Source organism: Mustela nigripes, chromosome X (genome assembly GCF_022355385.1).
Source record: "Mustela nigripes isolate SB6536 chromosome X, MUSNIG.SB6536, whole genome shotgun sequence".
In the NCBI taxonomy this organism is placed as follows: domain Eukaryota; kingdom Metazoa; phylum Chordata; class Mammalia; order Carnivora; family Mustelidae; genus Mustela; species Mustela nigripes.
This window is the reverse complement of record NC_081575.1, coordinates 38432344-38449110: the sequence shown is the minus strand read 5'-3', so window position 1 is coordinate 38449110 and position 16767 is coordinate 38432344. Positions and strand designations below refer to the sequence as shown.

The 16767-nt window shown below is 40.1% G+C and overlaps 1 protein-coding gene across 1 annotated transcript in view; it reads right to left on the bottom strand.

Moving 5' to 3' along the window:
* Window positions 1-8884: 8884 nt before the first annotated feature.
* The window catches only part of GUCY2F (guanylate cyclase 2F, retinal), a 95447-nt gene continuing 87564 nt past the window's right edge, over window positions 8885-16767 (bottom strand). The window contains 4 exon segments of the mRNA XM_059385195.1: window positions 8885-8972; window positions 9057-9108; window positions 9111-9144; window positions 14883-14968. Coding sequence (XP_059241178.1) covers window positions 8885-8972; window positions 9057-9108; window positions 9111-9144; window positions 14883-14968 — 260 coding nt within the window.

Below are 16767 nucleotides of genomic sequence, written 5' to 3'. Positions count from 1 at the left end.
AAGAGAGCTATCATGGCTTCTCTTAGTACTTTAGTCTCTACTTCTCTTGGGTAAATAGTGTGTTTCTTAAGACTGGTTCTCTTCAAAGCTTCAAGGGAAAGCCACAATAATAACTGGATTCTTTTCAATGCATGAATCATCAAGAACACAAGAAATAACAAGTGTTGGTGAATATGTGAAGAAAAAGGAACCCTTACGCACTGCTGGTGAAGATGCAAATTGATGCAATCACTGTGGGAAATAGTATGGAAGTTCCTCAAAAAATTTTTAAAATAGAATCCAATGCATGAATGGGGAGTATTTTTGCTATCAAAGGTTAGTAACCTTCAAGAAAAAATAGCTAACCAACAATAGTATAATAAAAATGTGACTTGATTTATCTCTTCAGAATTTTATGAGGGAAATATGAAAGCACTACTGGTTTTCAGATTAGAAGCAATGTATTTAGCCTCAATTTAACAAATGTGACAAATACAAAATATACTTTTTAAATAATAGTTAGCTAAATTATATAAATATATCATTTTACATATCTAGAAATAGAGACCAAAAAGGGTGATAAGAGATAGACAGCTTTATGGGAAGAAAAACATTAAAGTAAAAAGGGAAAAGAGATAAAAATGCACAGAGAAAAGTACACAGGCATAGAAACATTCATTTATTCATTTAACAAATGTTTATTGAGTGCCATTTATATGTGTCAGGTACTGTGCAGAGTACAAAGATGACTCAAACATGATTCCTGCCCTCAAGAGGCTGTAACATTTATTATTTTCTCTAGATCAAAACATAAGAGGGATAACTAAACAAACAGCTATATAAAACAATAAGTATTATATAAACATTAAAGAAATTAGATAAAACTATTATAAAAATTCAGAAATAGGAACATATCACTAGAGAGAACAAGGAAGGCTTTATAGAGGAAGTAATATTTGACTACACTTTCAAGGATGGGTTGAATTGGGGCCTGTGGTGGTGGAAGGCAGGGGAGAGATTTAGATAGGGAGAAAAGCATGAATAAAGACATGGAATCAGAAAAGTTCTAGGGAAAGAGCAAGTAATAGGTTTGGGCTAGAGCATAAACTGTAAGAAGAGGGATAAAGTTAGGTTGGAACTTCACTAAGGAATTTATAAAAATGTACAAACATTAAAATTTTTTGGAACAAGATCTCAACTCTAATCCCAGAAAAGTATACTGAATACAGACAGAGATACACAGAGAGGGAAAAAATTACTTCTGGAGTAACATAACCACTTTATGACACTCTTTTGGAATACTATCACTATAAACCATTAAATTAATGTTGGATTTTCAAATTAGAGGCATAAATGAGGATATTCGATGTTAATGTTTGTCCTGTAGGACCATACTAAGTCAATCCAAATCTGACCAATGTGGCAGGTTCTACAGACTCACAACCTTCCCAGTGAATTTACTCTAACTTTAGATTGTTCCTGGACCAAGGAATACTCAAAAGAAGCAGCATGTCTTGCTTCTTAACCACACTGCCACTTGTAAAGAACCGAGCTCCATCAGCTAGCCCCCTAATGGGCTCCCAGCAATTGCATTCCTTTTCTTTGATCTTTCATTCCAGGAAGGCATGGTCACGAGAGGTTCACCTAGGACTATTCCACATGATAGGCCCCATCACCCTTGAAGCAGCTAAAGTCAGTGGGCACAGGAGTAAAGTCCCTCTTTGGCTAGCTTATATTCACTAGGTACACAACAATGCCCACAACTCAGATTTCATGGTTCTGGAGGATCAAGGTGGTGTCAACAAGAGTAATCTGAATTAGTTCTTATCTTGCTTTAAAGTCTGTGGGCTTAGTTCCCCTCTGACGTCCCTTACTATATACTGGAGTTATTATTTGGATGATGGGCACAGTGAAAATATTCCTAAGATGTCCTCTGTAATCAGATATTTTTGAAACTAATTCTGTAAATGGGGCTAAGGTCATGTGCTATAAACTACAAATGAATCCACAGGGTTGGGAAAAATTGGAAGTTTGTTTTCCATACACTTGGGCCAAATCAACTTAGGAATATTTATGGCTATGAATAAGATTCTGTCTGCATGGTAGAGGTGATTTAGGAATCTGAAATCTTCTCTATCTCTGGACTGTTATATCTGTACAGCCACCCAGCTCAAAACACTCTAAACCAAAGTATTCCTGCCAAGCTTCTGCCCATATACATGGTTAGAGGTCTTACACCAGGTTCTCTAGAAAAAGTATTCCTAAGGTCTAGAGTTGTCCTTGATAACTGAGATCTCTTTTTGACTTTGGTAAGAGCAGTTCCTCTTCTATTAACTAGATGGTAACCATAAGAAGATGACTTCTCTTCTCTGGACCCCAGAATCCTTTCTTATATTTCAATAGGGTTCATGATCTCCAAGGCCCTTCTAACTCTATGATTCTATATGCATATTTACTTGGAATTAGGTCACCTTTGAAAAATTCTTAATGGCTCCTGGAGCCATTCTAATTTGTAGTGAGCCAAAGTGAAAATATAAATTAAAGGTCACCTCTGTTCTCAGTGTCTCTTTGAAAAAGATCCACTATCACTTACCTGTAGCACATTCAAACTGGAAAAGGGATGAGATAGCAGGTTTTTTACAAACCACTCCAGAGAAACCCAAGCAACACATGAACAAATATATCATGTATTTTTTAAAGGTAACTTGTGTTTGTGTCTGTGGTCTACCTATCAGTTATCTTGACCTAAAAAAATGGCATGACATGGACCAGGAAGGGGGTAAAGAATTCTATTACAGAGTTACCACTATTTTAATTGGGCTAGAAGCAACCAACCAAATAGGAAATGTGCTTAATTAGGTCAACCAGCTTCAACTGGAGAACAGGTTAAAATAAAATGGTCAATCCACTGTGGACTTTCATCTAATTAATGCTTACTTGATTCAACTAAGTTTTTAAGTTATATCCAATTGTTTGATGTCACATAGATGTGACCACCAAGTGCATGAAGTATTACTATTTGGCTGTTTGCCACCTCCTTCTCCTTGCAAGTTGATTCCATTTGGATTGGACAAGAATGTGATGAGATGAGTAGCTTGGTAATAAAGCTGTTTATAGTAAGTCTCAAACAAAATAGAATGGAAGTCCTTGGAACAACACTTTTTGGTAGAGTAGCTTTATGTAGTAAACCAAGTTAGAGCTCACTGATGATGCCAAGAGAAATAAGGAACAAGTGGGTCACTGAAAGCTGCCCACATTCTAAGCAGGTTCAGTCTCTTACCACCAAAAGTATAAGTAGCATGGGTAGGAATACAATAAAAGTGAAACAGGCTAATTTTGGAATCAGCTGACTTAAGGTATTATTTGGCTAAGTGGGTGTTATAATAACATGCAATAATGTATGAAGTGAGCCCAAACAAAGATAAAATAGAATAAAGGATATAAGGGAAATCTGAGCAATTTAAGTTTCCTACAAAACTTTCTGTGTTTTTTAAATTTGCTATAATGAACCTGCATTGCCATTGAGATCAGTAAGAAAAAAAATCTCAAGGGATTTAAATGATGCCCGATGGGATGACCATTTTATTAAGTTACATTGTAAAGTACAAGAAAACCTCAAATAAGCAGAACCTAACTTGCAATTCATTAACACTTAACTTTCTTTCTCTAATAATCTATTCTTAGAAGAGACAAATCACAAGAAAACTAGCAAATATAAGAGAGGTGATTAAACAAATTCAAATCTTATGAAAACATTGTGCAAATTGTTTTCTAAAGATGTTTTGTACAAGGAATATAAGCAAGAAAAGAGTTGTGATAAAAAATCATTTTGGTTCCTCTTAGCCACTAACTCAAGCCACTGTGCACTAGTAACAGGTGGAGAGAAAAATAATCAATTGTATATAAGAAGTGGACTTTACCACTATGTAAGTCAAGTGGTTCATGGGAATAGAGAGTGTTTTTCTTCTCCACAGATAAGTAAAATGCTCAGGCAAATTAATGAGAGCTTAGTTTTGGTCCATGCAGAAGGCCTTAATAAAAAAGAATCCAAGAAAGGATAGGCTGGTTTTAGATAGGGCTTCATGATAGCATCAAGCAAAGGCAGACATGATCCTGCACAAGACAAGATTAGTAGGCAGTTTGGTTGACATGCTGGGCTTGAGAAATACCAAAAAGGGAATAGGGGATAGGATCAGACACAGAGTTAATGTATCACCCCCAGTGGGTCTTGTTGCTCAATATTTTTGCAGACCTAGCCCTGGGGCTATAGTTCCTGCATTAAGGGACTGGACTAGGTTTGGGAGAATCCCAGTCCATGGAGCCTATAGTTGAAGGCCCACCCCCCTCCCTTGCCCTCAGTGATCCTTGCAGTACATACTAGAGGGCAGTGCCACCTCCTGTATAAGTGAAGTCCTCTGTTTTGAGTTGCTATCTTTCTTGGAAACTTCCCTTAGGCCTTGCCTCTCTAGAATTCTTTTTTTTTTTTTTTTTGGCCTCTCTAGAATTGTTAAAAGCTCAGCTTTTGACTAAGACCTAGCCACAAATGGACAATAATATTTCATGTCTCCTTCTCCTCTGCCGTGTCTAGAAAAAGGAATTAGAAACTCTGATCAAGGAAGCTGAAAGGCAGCTTCAACCTTTTCTGCATGCTTTTGAACAGCTTTAGCATAGTAAATAGACTACTTGAGGCTGAGAGAGGTTAAGCTTCTGTGAACAGTCCTAGGGTGTTTTGACTGAAAGTGGAAGGGAAACTGCCAGGAAAAGCTTTTGACTTTAAGCTTAGATTCAGGGTAAGTTGATAATGGAGAAATTAAATATGAGTGAGAAAGGTATCAAATTATTCACTAGGAGTTTTTTTTAAAAAAGTCTTGTTCTAAAGAATTAACTGCTTTACTGGCTGATATGTTTGGGTTCAGCTCTTTTAATAAAGAGATTTATTTTTATAATAAAAGGGAGGAAAAGCTTACTTAACTATTTTAAACATGTCTGTGACTTAAGTCTTATTGTTTTGGTCCATGTGACTGTGGCAAGCCATTGCCAATAACCCCTTGAAAGTAGAATCTGGAAAACTAAAAGCACAAAATAAATACAAATGTTCAAAGGGATCTATTTTAGGGGCCAGGGTAGGGACTTGAAAGGCAGAGTGGGCAGGAGAAGGGAGAAAAAGAACAAAATTTAAAGGGAATTGCTCAATTCACTCCACTACTTCTGTATCTTTTACCCTGACAATATCTCTTACCTCTCTTCTGTCAAGTTCAGAATATAATCCTGAGGTCCAGTGAGCTACTCACCTATCTAGCAAGGACAATTGAATTATGTTGCTTAGATCCTCCTTACTTAGATAGGAAAAGAGACCATGACAGTTGTGGAAAGATTTGAATAGTAAGCAATAAGAAAACAAAGGAACTTCTTAGCCTTCAATTATCCAAACAACACAATTAACCAGACTCTTCTCCTCCCCCCTATTCCCTATGCATTCCAGTTAACTAAGGTCACAGTGGACTGGGATTCAGATGTATGTTTGCTGGAAGGTTTGTTTGTTTGTTTGTTTGTTTTTTCCTGGCACTAATCTCATAGTATCTGAGTTATAAATTATACTCATTAAATACTTTCTAGAGATTCAAACAAAATGAAAAAGAAAACAAAGTGCCTCCTACTTTTTCCTGTGAAAATAGAGACCTTTTTATCTTAGTCCAAGTTGGGCCTGCTATTTGGGAATGACTAAACTTGGAGGTGGTTCTCTACCCTTTCTTAGGATTCACATCCATTGCATTTTACATTCAAATGGCCTTTTTGGTGATGGCTATGTAATGAACAAAACTTACTAAAGTTACTTCCCAGGGGCCCCCTTACACAAGAATTAGGCTTGAATAACCCTGTAGACTGGTCATCCTCAGAGGTATAGTCATTCACTAACTTCTTGCCCAGGCAGAACAATTTGTTGAACTGGAGTGTGGTTTTCCATTGCCTCACCAAAAGATTCCAATCTCACAGCCCTTCACTCGTGGGTGGGAGATGGAGAACTCAGTAAGTATACCTTCTCCTTTCTAGCCTTTCACAGGATTTCAGTATGAATGATTCCAAGCCACACAACACTGCTCAACACGAAGAGCTTGAAAATTGCTAAACCTTCCTGGATCACTGAACAAATAAACATTATATTTGTCAGGTTTTCATAGCTAAATGTTGCTATTTATAAGGTGGTTTTTTTTTTTTACAAATTTAACAAAAAAGGGGGCATGTTAATATATAAGTAATCCTCAACTTACTAATGAGATGTGTCCTAAACATTTATAAGTCAATGATTTGGAACTTGGAATGCTCTGTTCCATAGGAACTGTGTTTTATATATATGTAGTGGTCAGGTTTCTAGGACAGTCCTCAAAGGCTGATTTAACCCACATGGAGCAGTTATATTAGAGCTCTGGCAGGGGTCCTAGGTTCTCAGAGCAGAAGGAAAAGCATGCTTTCTTCCCATTCTTTACGTCCAAAGAAAACCCAGAGCAAAGGTTTAAAAGTGGGGGAATCTAAACTGACTTTTCCACTCCCATACTTGTTTTCACCCTTCTCCCATCTCCCAGGGATCCGCTACTCTTGTGTTGTCCAAAAACCTCCACTATGACCTTCCATCTGTCATAAGTGCCAAACTCCCTCATTTCTCCTGGTCCCAACCAACATGAAACCTCCAAGTGCTCCTGAACACCTAGCTCAATTCACCTTCACTGTGATATAAGGGATTCATCACCCCTTACCCTCCAAAAGCTACATCTATGATTGAAAGACTCATCAACCCCAAATAGCCCAGCTGGTGAAATTCTAGGGAAAGTAACTAGATGAAGCGGTAACTTTTAGCAAGGTTTGGACAGTGGTGGGTATTTGGGAACATGAAGAAGAAGCTGCTTGGGAGATAGCAGGGCTCTTCCTGAGAGGCAGCCACAGCAGCCAGTTCACCAGAACTGTGCCCCTTTCACATTATCTTTCTTTCCTCCCTGTCCAACCCCAGAGGACTCTCTGAATGTTTCAGACTTTCCCCTAACAACTTCCATGATGACAACAACAGGTGAGAGGCATTCATTGGTATTGTGGGTCTTCTGTACAATGGTCCATCTCACTAGCAGTCAGCCTGCAAATTCAGAGAGAGTGGGAAACATTGTGGAATAGGTGGTGTTACTAGATGACATCAACATAGGACATTTAATGAAAGAAGTGAAATGTCTGAGAGCTCTTGGATTTGGGTCAAGCCTTCTGATATTTGTCAAGGGTGCTCTTCTTGAGGATATTTGTTATTTGCACAGTCTGCCAAGGCCACTATGGTCAATGAACATGCTGATTAAAGCATAAGTGCTAACTAGGCCAAGATCAGAGGTCAAATCCATTTGGGGGCCAATTGGCTTGAACCTGTCCCAAATACTCACAGCCCACAGAAACATGCCCTCGGTCAAGGGGTTGCAGAGGAGTGAGTATAAATGGCCTAAGCCACTTCCATCTATAGGGCTGAGAAAACATTACAATACACACAGTCAGTGATGGTGAGTCAGCTGCAGTGTCTTCTACAAGCTCCAACACATTCTAAGGAATGGATAGGTTCTTGCACAGTGCCTGCAATGTCTATGCCACCCCACTAAAGGGAAAAAAACCCTTCAAGAGTTTCCAAGACCTTTCTTGTCGTGAAAGAAAGATAAAAAAAAAGAGACTGTCTGTATGTCTATGCATGTCTGTGTGTTTCCTTCCCCTGGGAAAGAGCATTCCTGGAAATTAGGTGAATGTACATCTCAGCTGCTTAATCTGCTTGTATTGACCAATAGGAAGAAACAGAGCTAAGTCCCAGGTGGCAGGATGGCAGAGGCTGGTACAGGGAGCTATAGGGGAGTACTGCTCAGTACTGAAGACTTTCAGAAGCATAAATATTATGACTTACAGAGTGTACCTGTGAGAGCTGCAGAAATGAAGATACACTGGGTTTCCTTAGGGGAAAAAAACAGTCATAGAGAGCTGACAAAGTCAACAGAAGCTAATGGGAAAACAAGAAGTATGTTTTATGCATTTGATAGTTGCCGCTAGAACTGTTATTATTATGAAACATGCTAAAAAAACAAGGGAGCAGGAGTGTGTGGAGAAGTCATAATGTTTACTTCATAATCTTGTGATGTCTGAGGATATGTAGAGGGAACAATGGGTCTTAAGGTCAAAGTCTCCATAAAAGAAAAAATTAGAAAGCAAGATAGAGACGAGATACTGAAAGGAGCCCCAGAAAGCAATGGATTCCTCAGAGATAAATACATGGGGAGAATTCTTGATAATCAGGATGTTGGTGCTGCTTCAGAATCATTCTAGTAGGAAGTGGAGCGATGGGGAAAATTGTCCTGAATTCAATTCAGGCAGTCAAGGAGTAAAAAAATCTTATTTTGGTTGACAGTGCCAACCTCAGAAGGGATCAAACAGTGCCTCCAGAGGAAATGACATAACATCCCCTCCAAGATGGTCTTGTCAATGGATTCTGGGAAAAGGGGGTCATCACAATATTGCTGTATTGTTCAGATAGATGTGAATCTCCAAAGATGTGAGGTGGTTCATCATGTGGTCCTGGTATTTGACAATTAAACAGAAAGGTGCACCTGTTTGATAACTGGATGACAAGGCCAGCCTTGTTAACATTCAAATGTGTTATCAGTGCAGAAGGCAACAGTCTTTCAGGCCAGGGGAGCTGACCTCCCTCAAATGTAGCTTGGTCTGCAAAAGGCCTCCCCACAGGGTTTTTGCTCAACTCAGTGGAGATTGGAAATTCACCAACTTCATCACACTCTGCCAACAGAGTGTAGGCTGAGACTGGCACCCAAGCCAAAGGGAGCCCCAGCTCTGAAAATTTGGCAAACTCTAGTGTTCTGTTTTCCTGCTGGCCATTACCTTATGGCTTGTTTCTCACCAGTTGCCTTTCTGCTTTTCTTCTTTGGAAGGCTGAAATCTCTGTTGGTTGTAAGCCATGGCCCACTTGCCTGTGAGACAGGAGAGACACAAAAATAGTGAAGACAGTGGAACATAGTGGGGCATAAGAAGACTCTAATTAAGTGTGTACTTACCCATCTTTGCGCATTGGTGAGGGCACAAGAAGGAGCTTTGTAAAGCCTTTTTTCCAACCAGCCAGAAGGTCTCTTCTGTGCCTTTGCCCTTATTATAGAAAATACAGAAAATCTTAAATGTGCTATAACCAGTTTTCCCAAAGAGGTGCTTCTGATCAACAGTGTATAAGCATTCAGTTTGGCTCAGAAATTGCCTCTGCTTTCCCTTTGTCACCACTCCCTGGAGTTTTCCTTCCTACACATCTTCCTTGCTATATATACCTGACAAGCTCCATAAGCTGACACAGCAGACAGACAAAATCTGAACACCATTTGGGGGAACTTGGGTGCCTCAGTCAGTTAAGCATCCAACTCTTGATTTCAGATTAGGTCATAATCTCAGGGTCATGAGATGGAGCCCTGCCTTGGGCTCCATGCTGAACATGGAGCCTGCTTAAGAGTCTCTCTCTACTCTTCTCACACCACCCCTCCCCCTTCTCTAAAAAAAAAAAGAAAGAAAGAAAGAGAAAGAAAAGTGAACACCATTTGAAGCTGCCATCCAGATGCTTTGTCTACACACTGCCACACAGCTCCATTGCTGAGTACGTGTGGTTGTTTGGCTTTATAGTAACCAAACATCTGGATGCTGAATTCAAGAATTTGTTTGTCATTTTTGCTTTGATCTTTCGACTGTAGGCATCCCATTGTCTTTCCTTTCTAGAGTACATATATTCAGAGTCTACCTCCCCCAATACTTGTCACCCAAAGGCTCTCACAGAAACCAAAAATTGGAATAGAAATGGAAAGCAGGCTGCACAACTTTAAAGGCCAGGGCATCTTGGCTGCTTAGAGAGGTCTGCATTTCTGCAGTGTTCTTTTCTTCCTGCCAAGGGATTCTCACAGGTAGAGAGAGACAACATGGAGGCCTCCATCTACAGCCTGGTTTCTTGGTTGTCAAGAATCATGGTCTGAGAAGAAAAAGGGAGTATAAATTCTAGCTAGTCACCCCAGGACCTAAGTGAACTACCTCAGAGGAGCCAAGTTTTCTGCCTCAGCTTTGCCCTCCCCTTTTTCTAATAAACCCTCCTCTCAATGTGTTTCACTCTACTTTCAATTTTCTTTCATCTGTTCTTTCATTTCCTCCAATCCATAAGGAAAAAAGTGTGTTTACTAAAACTGAGAAAAGTAATGGGATGTGTTTCCAACTCATTAATCTGAAATATGGTCTCACTCTTGGCTAATCTCATTTGGAACAGTTCTAAATTGTTTAACTTAGAAATTCCAATTAGGTCCCCCCCCCCTTTAAATATCAAATCCATTGTTTTCTATTTTACATCACATACATTCATCCCTTAGCAATAATGACCACAACCATAATAATAATAATCACATTTAGTGGAAGAATCTCAAAGCATTTTGCAGGTATTTGGTTCAAGGCTCTGAAGAAGCCCACCATAGGCAAGTACGAAGAGAATACCGCAACAACTCAATCTTCACTAGCTGACAACCAACTCACCCTAAAACTCAAATAATTGGACTGTTTGGAGCCACTCTGTTTTCAGAAGAAGTGAACAACTTTAAAATATACTCATATCATTCATTCTTACATTTATTCTACCCTCACTGTACCAGGTGTGGAAATACAGAAATGGCTCTGTCCTTCAGGAGCTCACAGTGCAGTTAAATAAAAACACTGATGGGTCACGTTTGGGGCTTTAAATACAAACCCAAATTTTCTGCCTCCTAAACTCTGTTCCTCACAGTACCTAGTGCAGTGTCTCATATAGAATAGTTGCTCAGTAGATATACTGTTCCATTCACTAGAAAACTCAACCCTTGAGCAATTAGAATACTCAAGGTGTCATTGGACCTCACTTTGTTAAAACATACTCTTAAGGCTCAAACTTGAGGATCTCAACCCTCAGGCGTATTTGGGTGTTTATCTTGAGATCAAGAGGCTATTGAGACAGTGTGCCAATACCCAAGGGAGCTTTGTGGATGCCAGGATTGTCCAGATATCTGGATGAGTCCTGGGACACACGCTGGGATGCCAAAACTAATGGTTGCAAAAGAGAATGGGAGTGTTATGGACTCAGGCAAACTTCCAAATCAAACAGTATGCAGGGAAGCCCCAGGGGTTCTCTGAGGTTTGGGAGCCTATCCAGGATTCTTAAAATCCTAGATCTCTGTTTATCCACCCTATTTCCAAAATTCTGCTGAAGAGAGAGAAAGTGGGGGAGAACAAGTATGCAACAACCAAAACCTAAAGCAAACCCTTTGACTTGGTATCAATCCCTGAGCAGTCCCAGAGACACCCCCCTCCCCACAAATAATAGTATCTTACTTTGGTCTGACACTTTTAAGACACTTTGGCATCTCCTGTCTTTTTTAATTCTCACAAAAACTCTGGAAGGTGAGTTTATTATTAACCTCATTCTGCAAATAGGGATACTGAGTTTCATGGAAATTAAATGACTTGTCAATAAGCAAGCATAGCTGGAACCCAAACCCAATTTTACTAAACTCCAGGTTTTATTTATTTTCTTTTTACTACAACTTAGCTGTTTTTTACTGAGATATAACTGACATACAACACTAGTTTCAGCTATACAGTATAATGATTTGATATGTATATATATTAAAAATGCTCATCACAGTAAGTCTAGTAAACATCTTAGACTCCAAATTTTAAATGCTCTTCCTTCTATACCACATAGCTTCTCCAACACACTGGAGTCAAGGGAAGGTCTAGAGGCCAAAAAGCAATGGCTGGGAATTTCAAATCTTGTGATTAATGAGCTTCCTGATAATCACGGGTCAGAAGAGGACTCTATGTGAAGAAATGGAAGCACAGAGAGGATAAAGTTACTTGTCCAGTGTTACACATTAAGTCACTGATGGGACAAGAATTACAGACCAGACCTCTGACCTTCATGACTATGCCAATACAACCTCATTACTTTTTTTTCTTTTTTCCTTTTTTTTTTTTTTTCAGAGAGAGAGGGTGGTGGGGAGGGGCAGAGTGAGAGGGAGAGAGAGAATCTTAAAACAGGCTCCACACCCAGAACAGAGCCCAATAGGGCTCAATCTTGAAACCCTGAGATCATGACCTGAGCCAAAATCAAGAGTCAGATACTTAACTGACTGAGCGACTCAAGTGCCCCCAACCTCATTACTTCTTAGATCAAACGCTGGTGGTGGGGGGGGGGCACGTGTGTGTGCACACACTTACACATGTCCAAACTTCTGTATGTGAGTGCAAGGGGTTGAGGATGGGGTGGAAGAGGTTGGGGGGAAAAGAGAAATCACAAATAAAACAGGATTACTGCTTAAGGGCCTGAGAATCAAATACTATTTATCCCCAGAATGTTACAAGTGTCCACCCTGCAAGGACATAAACTAGCTGAGAACAACCATTTGGGAAAGTCTTCTCAGAATGTAAATTTACCTAAAGAGGTCCTGGTAAATATAACTGATAAGCCTAGATATATATAAAGTCTCAGCAAGAAGCTTCAAACTTGTCAAAAAAACAGTGACTGAAATAGGACTCATGTAAGAGAAGAGGTAATAAGATGACTTATCACCAGGCCATTAGAGAGAAATATTGAAAAAAGCTGACTTGGCCAGTTAAGCACTGATGATTTGTTGCCAGTACAATACAAGAGGGGTTTGGAGTGGGCCTTAGGCCAACTCCCCATAGAGGCTGAGCTTGTTTCTTCTAAATGAGTCCTCCTCCAATCTACCTCAGCTTCCTCAGTGGGGTTAACCCACCTAATTATTCATCTGCACTATGTTCTCTTCTCTCACCCAACCCAATCCACACTTTTGAATCCACTAGGGGAAACAACTTAAAGTGTCATCATTCCCGTGAAGGAGATGGAGTGGGAAAAGAGTGTTGTTACTGGATCCAATCCTTGAACCCAAGAGAAGAGGTTCTGATGTAGGAATTTCAAATACCAGCCAGCTGGAAGGAGAGGGTGTTTTCAACCATCCTCTTTGCTATCACATCTGGCAGGCTATCAAAATGCGGCCCTCCTGACCCATGTACTAAAGCCATTCTTGCTTTCCAGCAGCACAGAGTGAATGAGGAATGGAACTGTTGGATCAGAATTTCTGAAGTGTGCTGGTAATATGGTCATATTGGGGATATATTGCATGCCCCACGTGACAAAGAATCTCGTATCCCCCAGTCCCTACTACGTACGTAATGTCCTTCACATTCTCCCCTGAGGCCCCCTCTCTTCTCTCTCAGTATTGCCCTTTTATCAGGAAGCCTCTAACACCTGGACTGACATGGCCTCAGGGAAAGACTTTCCCTACCTTTTCCTCCATCTTGCTGTAGCAGGTTCCCAAATTCCCTGGGGTAAGGGAAACTGTGAAGTTTCAAAGGGCCCTTCTGAAGTAGTCCTGCTTTTATACTCAAAACACCCAAAGATATGATTCTTCCTAACTAGAATTTGGGGGCAATAAAAGTCATGGGGGGGTCGGGGCATATTTTTCCTTTTCAGTTTCAAAAGTGTCACCTCTTCAGCTTTTAAATGACAGAATCTGTGCCCAGCAATCCAGAGAAGAAAGTGCCTTGGGAAATAAAGCCACCTTTGTCGTCCTCTGATAAGAAATGTCAATATATAGAGGAATCACAAAAGCCTTGAATAATGTGATTCGCTGTTCAAGTAATGTTGCCACTTCTATCATCTCACTGAGTTCTCTGCAGAGGTGAGAAAAGAACCTCTACCCCCTCATAAATGACCCATCCCATCTTCTAGAAGATACTCAGATCTATTGGAAGAGACAAACCAGAACTAGACAGAAAAGGAACTGATCAATCAGAATCAAGCCTTCCAAACTTTAACTTCTGAAATCCTTTTACGTGTAAATTGCCACCATCCCAGGAAGGCTTGCCAATGACAGAAACAAATTGTGCATCATTCTGGGTTTTGCTTTGCCGAAGTATAATCACTGCGAAAATAATTTTCATGCACAATGGTACCATTGAAACAATACTCAGTGGGAAGTCAGACTTCCCTGGGTTTTGGTTTATTCTGTCATCAGTTGACTGTGTGACCCTGATCAAATTACTTCACCTCTCTGGGCTTTGGTTCTTTGTCTAAAAATGAAAAAGTTAGATGATCGACTTTCTAGAGCCTCTTACAAATGGGGAAGCCAGGGGCTCTGGGACTACCTAGAGGAAGATAAAAAGAATCCAGTGGAGATGGCAAAAAAGAAAGAAAGAAAAGGTAAAATTACTCTAATCCTGAATCCCAGATCAATGGATCGTCCTAACAGAGAGAAAAGGTGCTTCAAAATGTTTGTCTTTCACGGGAACTGACTTCACTCCTCCTGGTCCTTCAGGGAAGACATAAAGCCCCTCTGTAAATGGGAGGGGGTCAATGGTGTGCATGAAAAATTAGAAAGGTGGCCACTGAGCAGGCAAATAGAAAACCCAAACTCACTAATACTTTAGTTTATTGAATCATGTCTGAATTTCAGCCAAAGAGTAAACAAAATGGAAGTTAGAAGATATAAATAATAGTGCAGTTCACTGAAAACCCAAACTCTGAGTAATCCTTTAAGAGAGAAAGATGCAGCTCATAGTCTGAAAAACCCAGGAGTTGTAACACTCCTCCTCACTGTGGCCATATTTTAAAGAGAAGAAAACTGAAGCAAAAGGGAACACTCTCTTGGGAACCGCAAATATGGCTGGAAATTCTGCCCAAATTATAGCTCTAAGTCTCAGAAACCCAGGTAAACTCTTTCAGCAGACCATGACCTCTCTAGAAGCAGGTGTGTTCAAGTGGCTTGAATTAAAAAAAAAAACCAAAAAAAAAAAAAAAACGGATATTATACCCTGAGCGCTGACCTTCCTCGAAGCTCTACTTTATAGCCCTCACTCAGAGCTTGAAGAATTGTGTGACTGACATGAATGCAGTAAGCTGTAAAAGAAAGACAGATGTGACTGTATTCTTCCAGGTAAAATCAATGAGAAAATATTAATGTAATAGATGGCCCCACTCCTAAATGAACAAGACCCTAAGAAAAGTCCCTGAGAGAGAACTTCAGTTAGGATTTCAAAAGGGGGAGGAACGGGGAGTGGCCTTCCTCACCAGGCCCAAATAAGGTGTTAGCTAGAGCACTTATCAGCCTCCTAGACCCTATCCCAGATGAAAGGCCATGCAACAGAAAGGTGTTAATTTAACTCTAAGGTTGTGATTGAGAAACCAGCTACCACTACTGTGCTCTCAGCTGAAATGTGACCTCCTCAGAGGCAAGTTAGGTGTCAGTGGCTTCTCTGCTAAAGCAGAGCTTCCAAGGTCTACATACCCTACTTAAGAGACAGCAGGGTATCTTTTTACATACGCATCCATACAACCATGTTACAGTATCGCTGCACTTAAAATAGAACATCAATTAAAAATAATGTCCCAAGACCTTGGTCAACATTCTGTGACAATTGTACATTTATAGATTTCCTGTGGGTAGATGCATCTATATGTATATACACACGAATGTATTATTTTCCAACTAATGAGCCCAACCCGGGATAAGAGTGTTACATGGAAAACTATGACTAAAAATTTTATGTAGCAACTAAGTGTAACTCTTCAGTGAAGAGCTGTCACTTATTATTAACTCAGATAGAATCCTTGACTTTCTCGAAAACTATTATCTTATAAAGTAAGACCTGTTCAAGTTGAGTCTTAAATAAGAGTCCAAGACTTATTCCCACACACACTTGAGAAAATAATTCTTTTAGAAGCTGAAAACAATCAAAGTAGGAAGGCAAGGCTAGAAAGAACTGCAAGAAATTTCTGCTATGTGTTCTCATAATAACTTTCACATAATAACTTAGTAACATTTTTCCCAGCTCCGTACTGTTGTTTTTGTCTTCTTTGCTAAGTCATGGTCACCCAAAATCTCTGTTCAAAAAGGGTCCCTAGGGACACCTGGGTGGCTCAGAGGGTTAAGCCTCTGCCTTCCGCTCAGGTCCTGATCTCAGGGTCCTGGGATTGAGCCCCGTGCGGAGATCTCTGCTCAGCGGGGAGCCTGCATCCCTCCCTCTCTCTGCCTGCCTCTCTGCCTACTTGTGATCTCTCTCTGTGTGTCAAATAAATAAATAAAATCTTAAAAAAAAAAGGGGTCCCTAAAAGCCGCATGCTCGTCTAGGTGCCCTTTGCCAGCCCTATGTATATGACTCCACTAGCATCTGGTCGTCAGTCATAATCCTACTCGTGTGGAATACACGGGTCAAAAGAGAGAGCTCGTTCCAATAAACATCCACGTGTTTTGCAAGAAGAATCAGTCCAGCACTAGGTCACTAGTTACTTCCTTTCCAGAATCAGTGAATTCAACTGGGCATAATGGTGATACTGATGAAATTAATTTTTAGTAGACCTCTGACATGTCCTGGTCTCATATCCAACATGAGACTATCTCTTTACAAATCTTCAATCAGGTGTGGAGCTTAATGCCCTATTTTGGTCACAGTCATTAGTTTCCAGAAAAGCATACTAACCAGCCCCTTTAGTGCTGAGACGACATGCGTTTGTTTCTTTGTATCCCTCACAATGCCTTCCTTGCATAGTCAGTACTTAATAAACACCTGCTGTGCATGATTCAGTCCATTTTCTTCTTCTTAGCTGTTCACTAGACAAGGTGATACCTAAAACTGAAAATTCTATTTCTGCTCTCAGCTCTATATTTCCAATGTGAAATGAGTGGAGTTTCCCTGGTG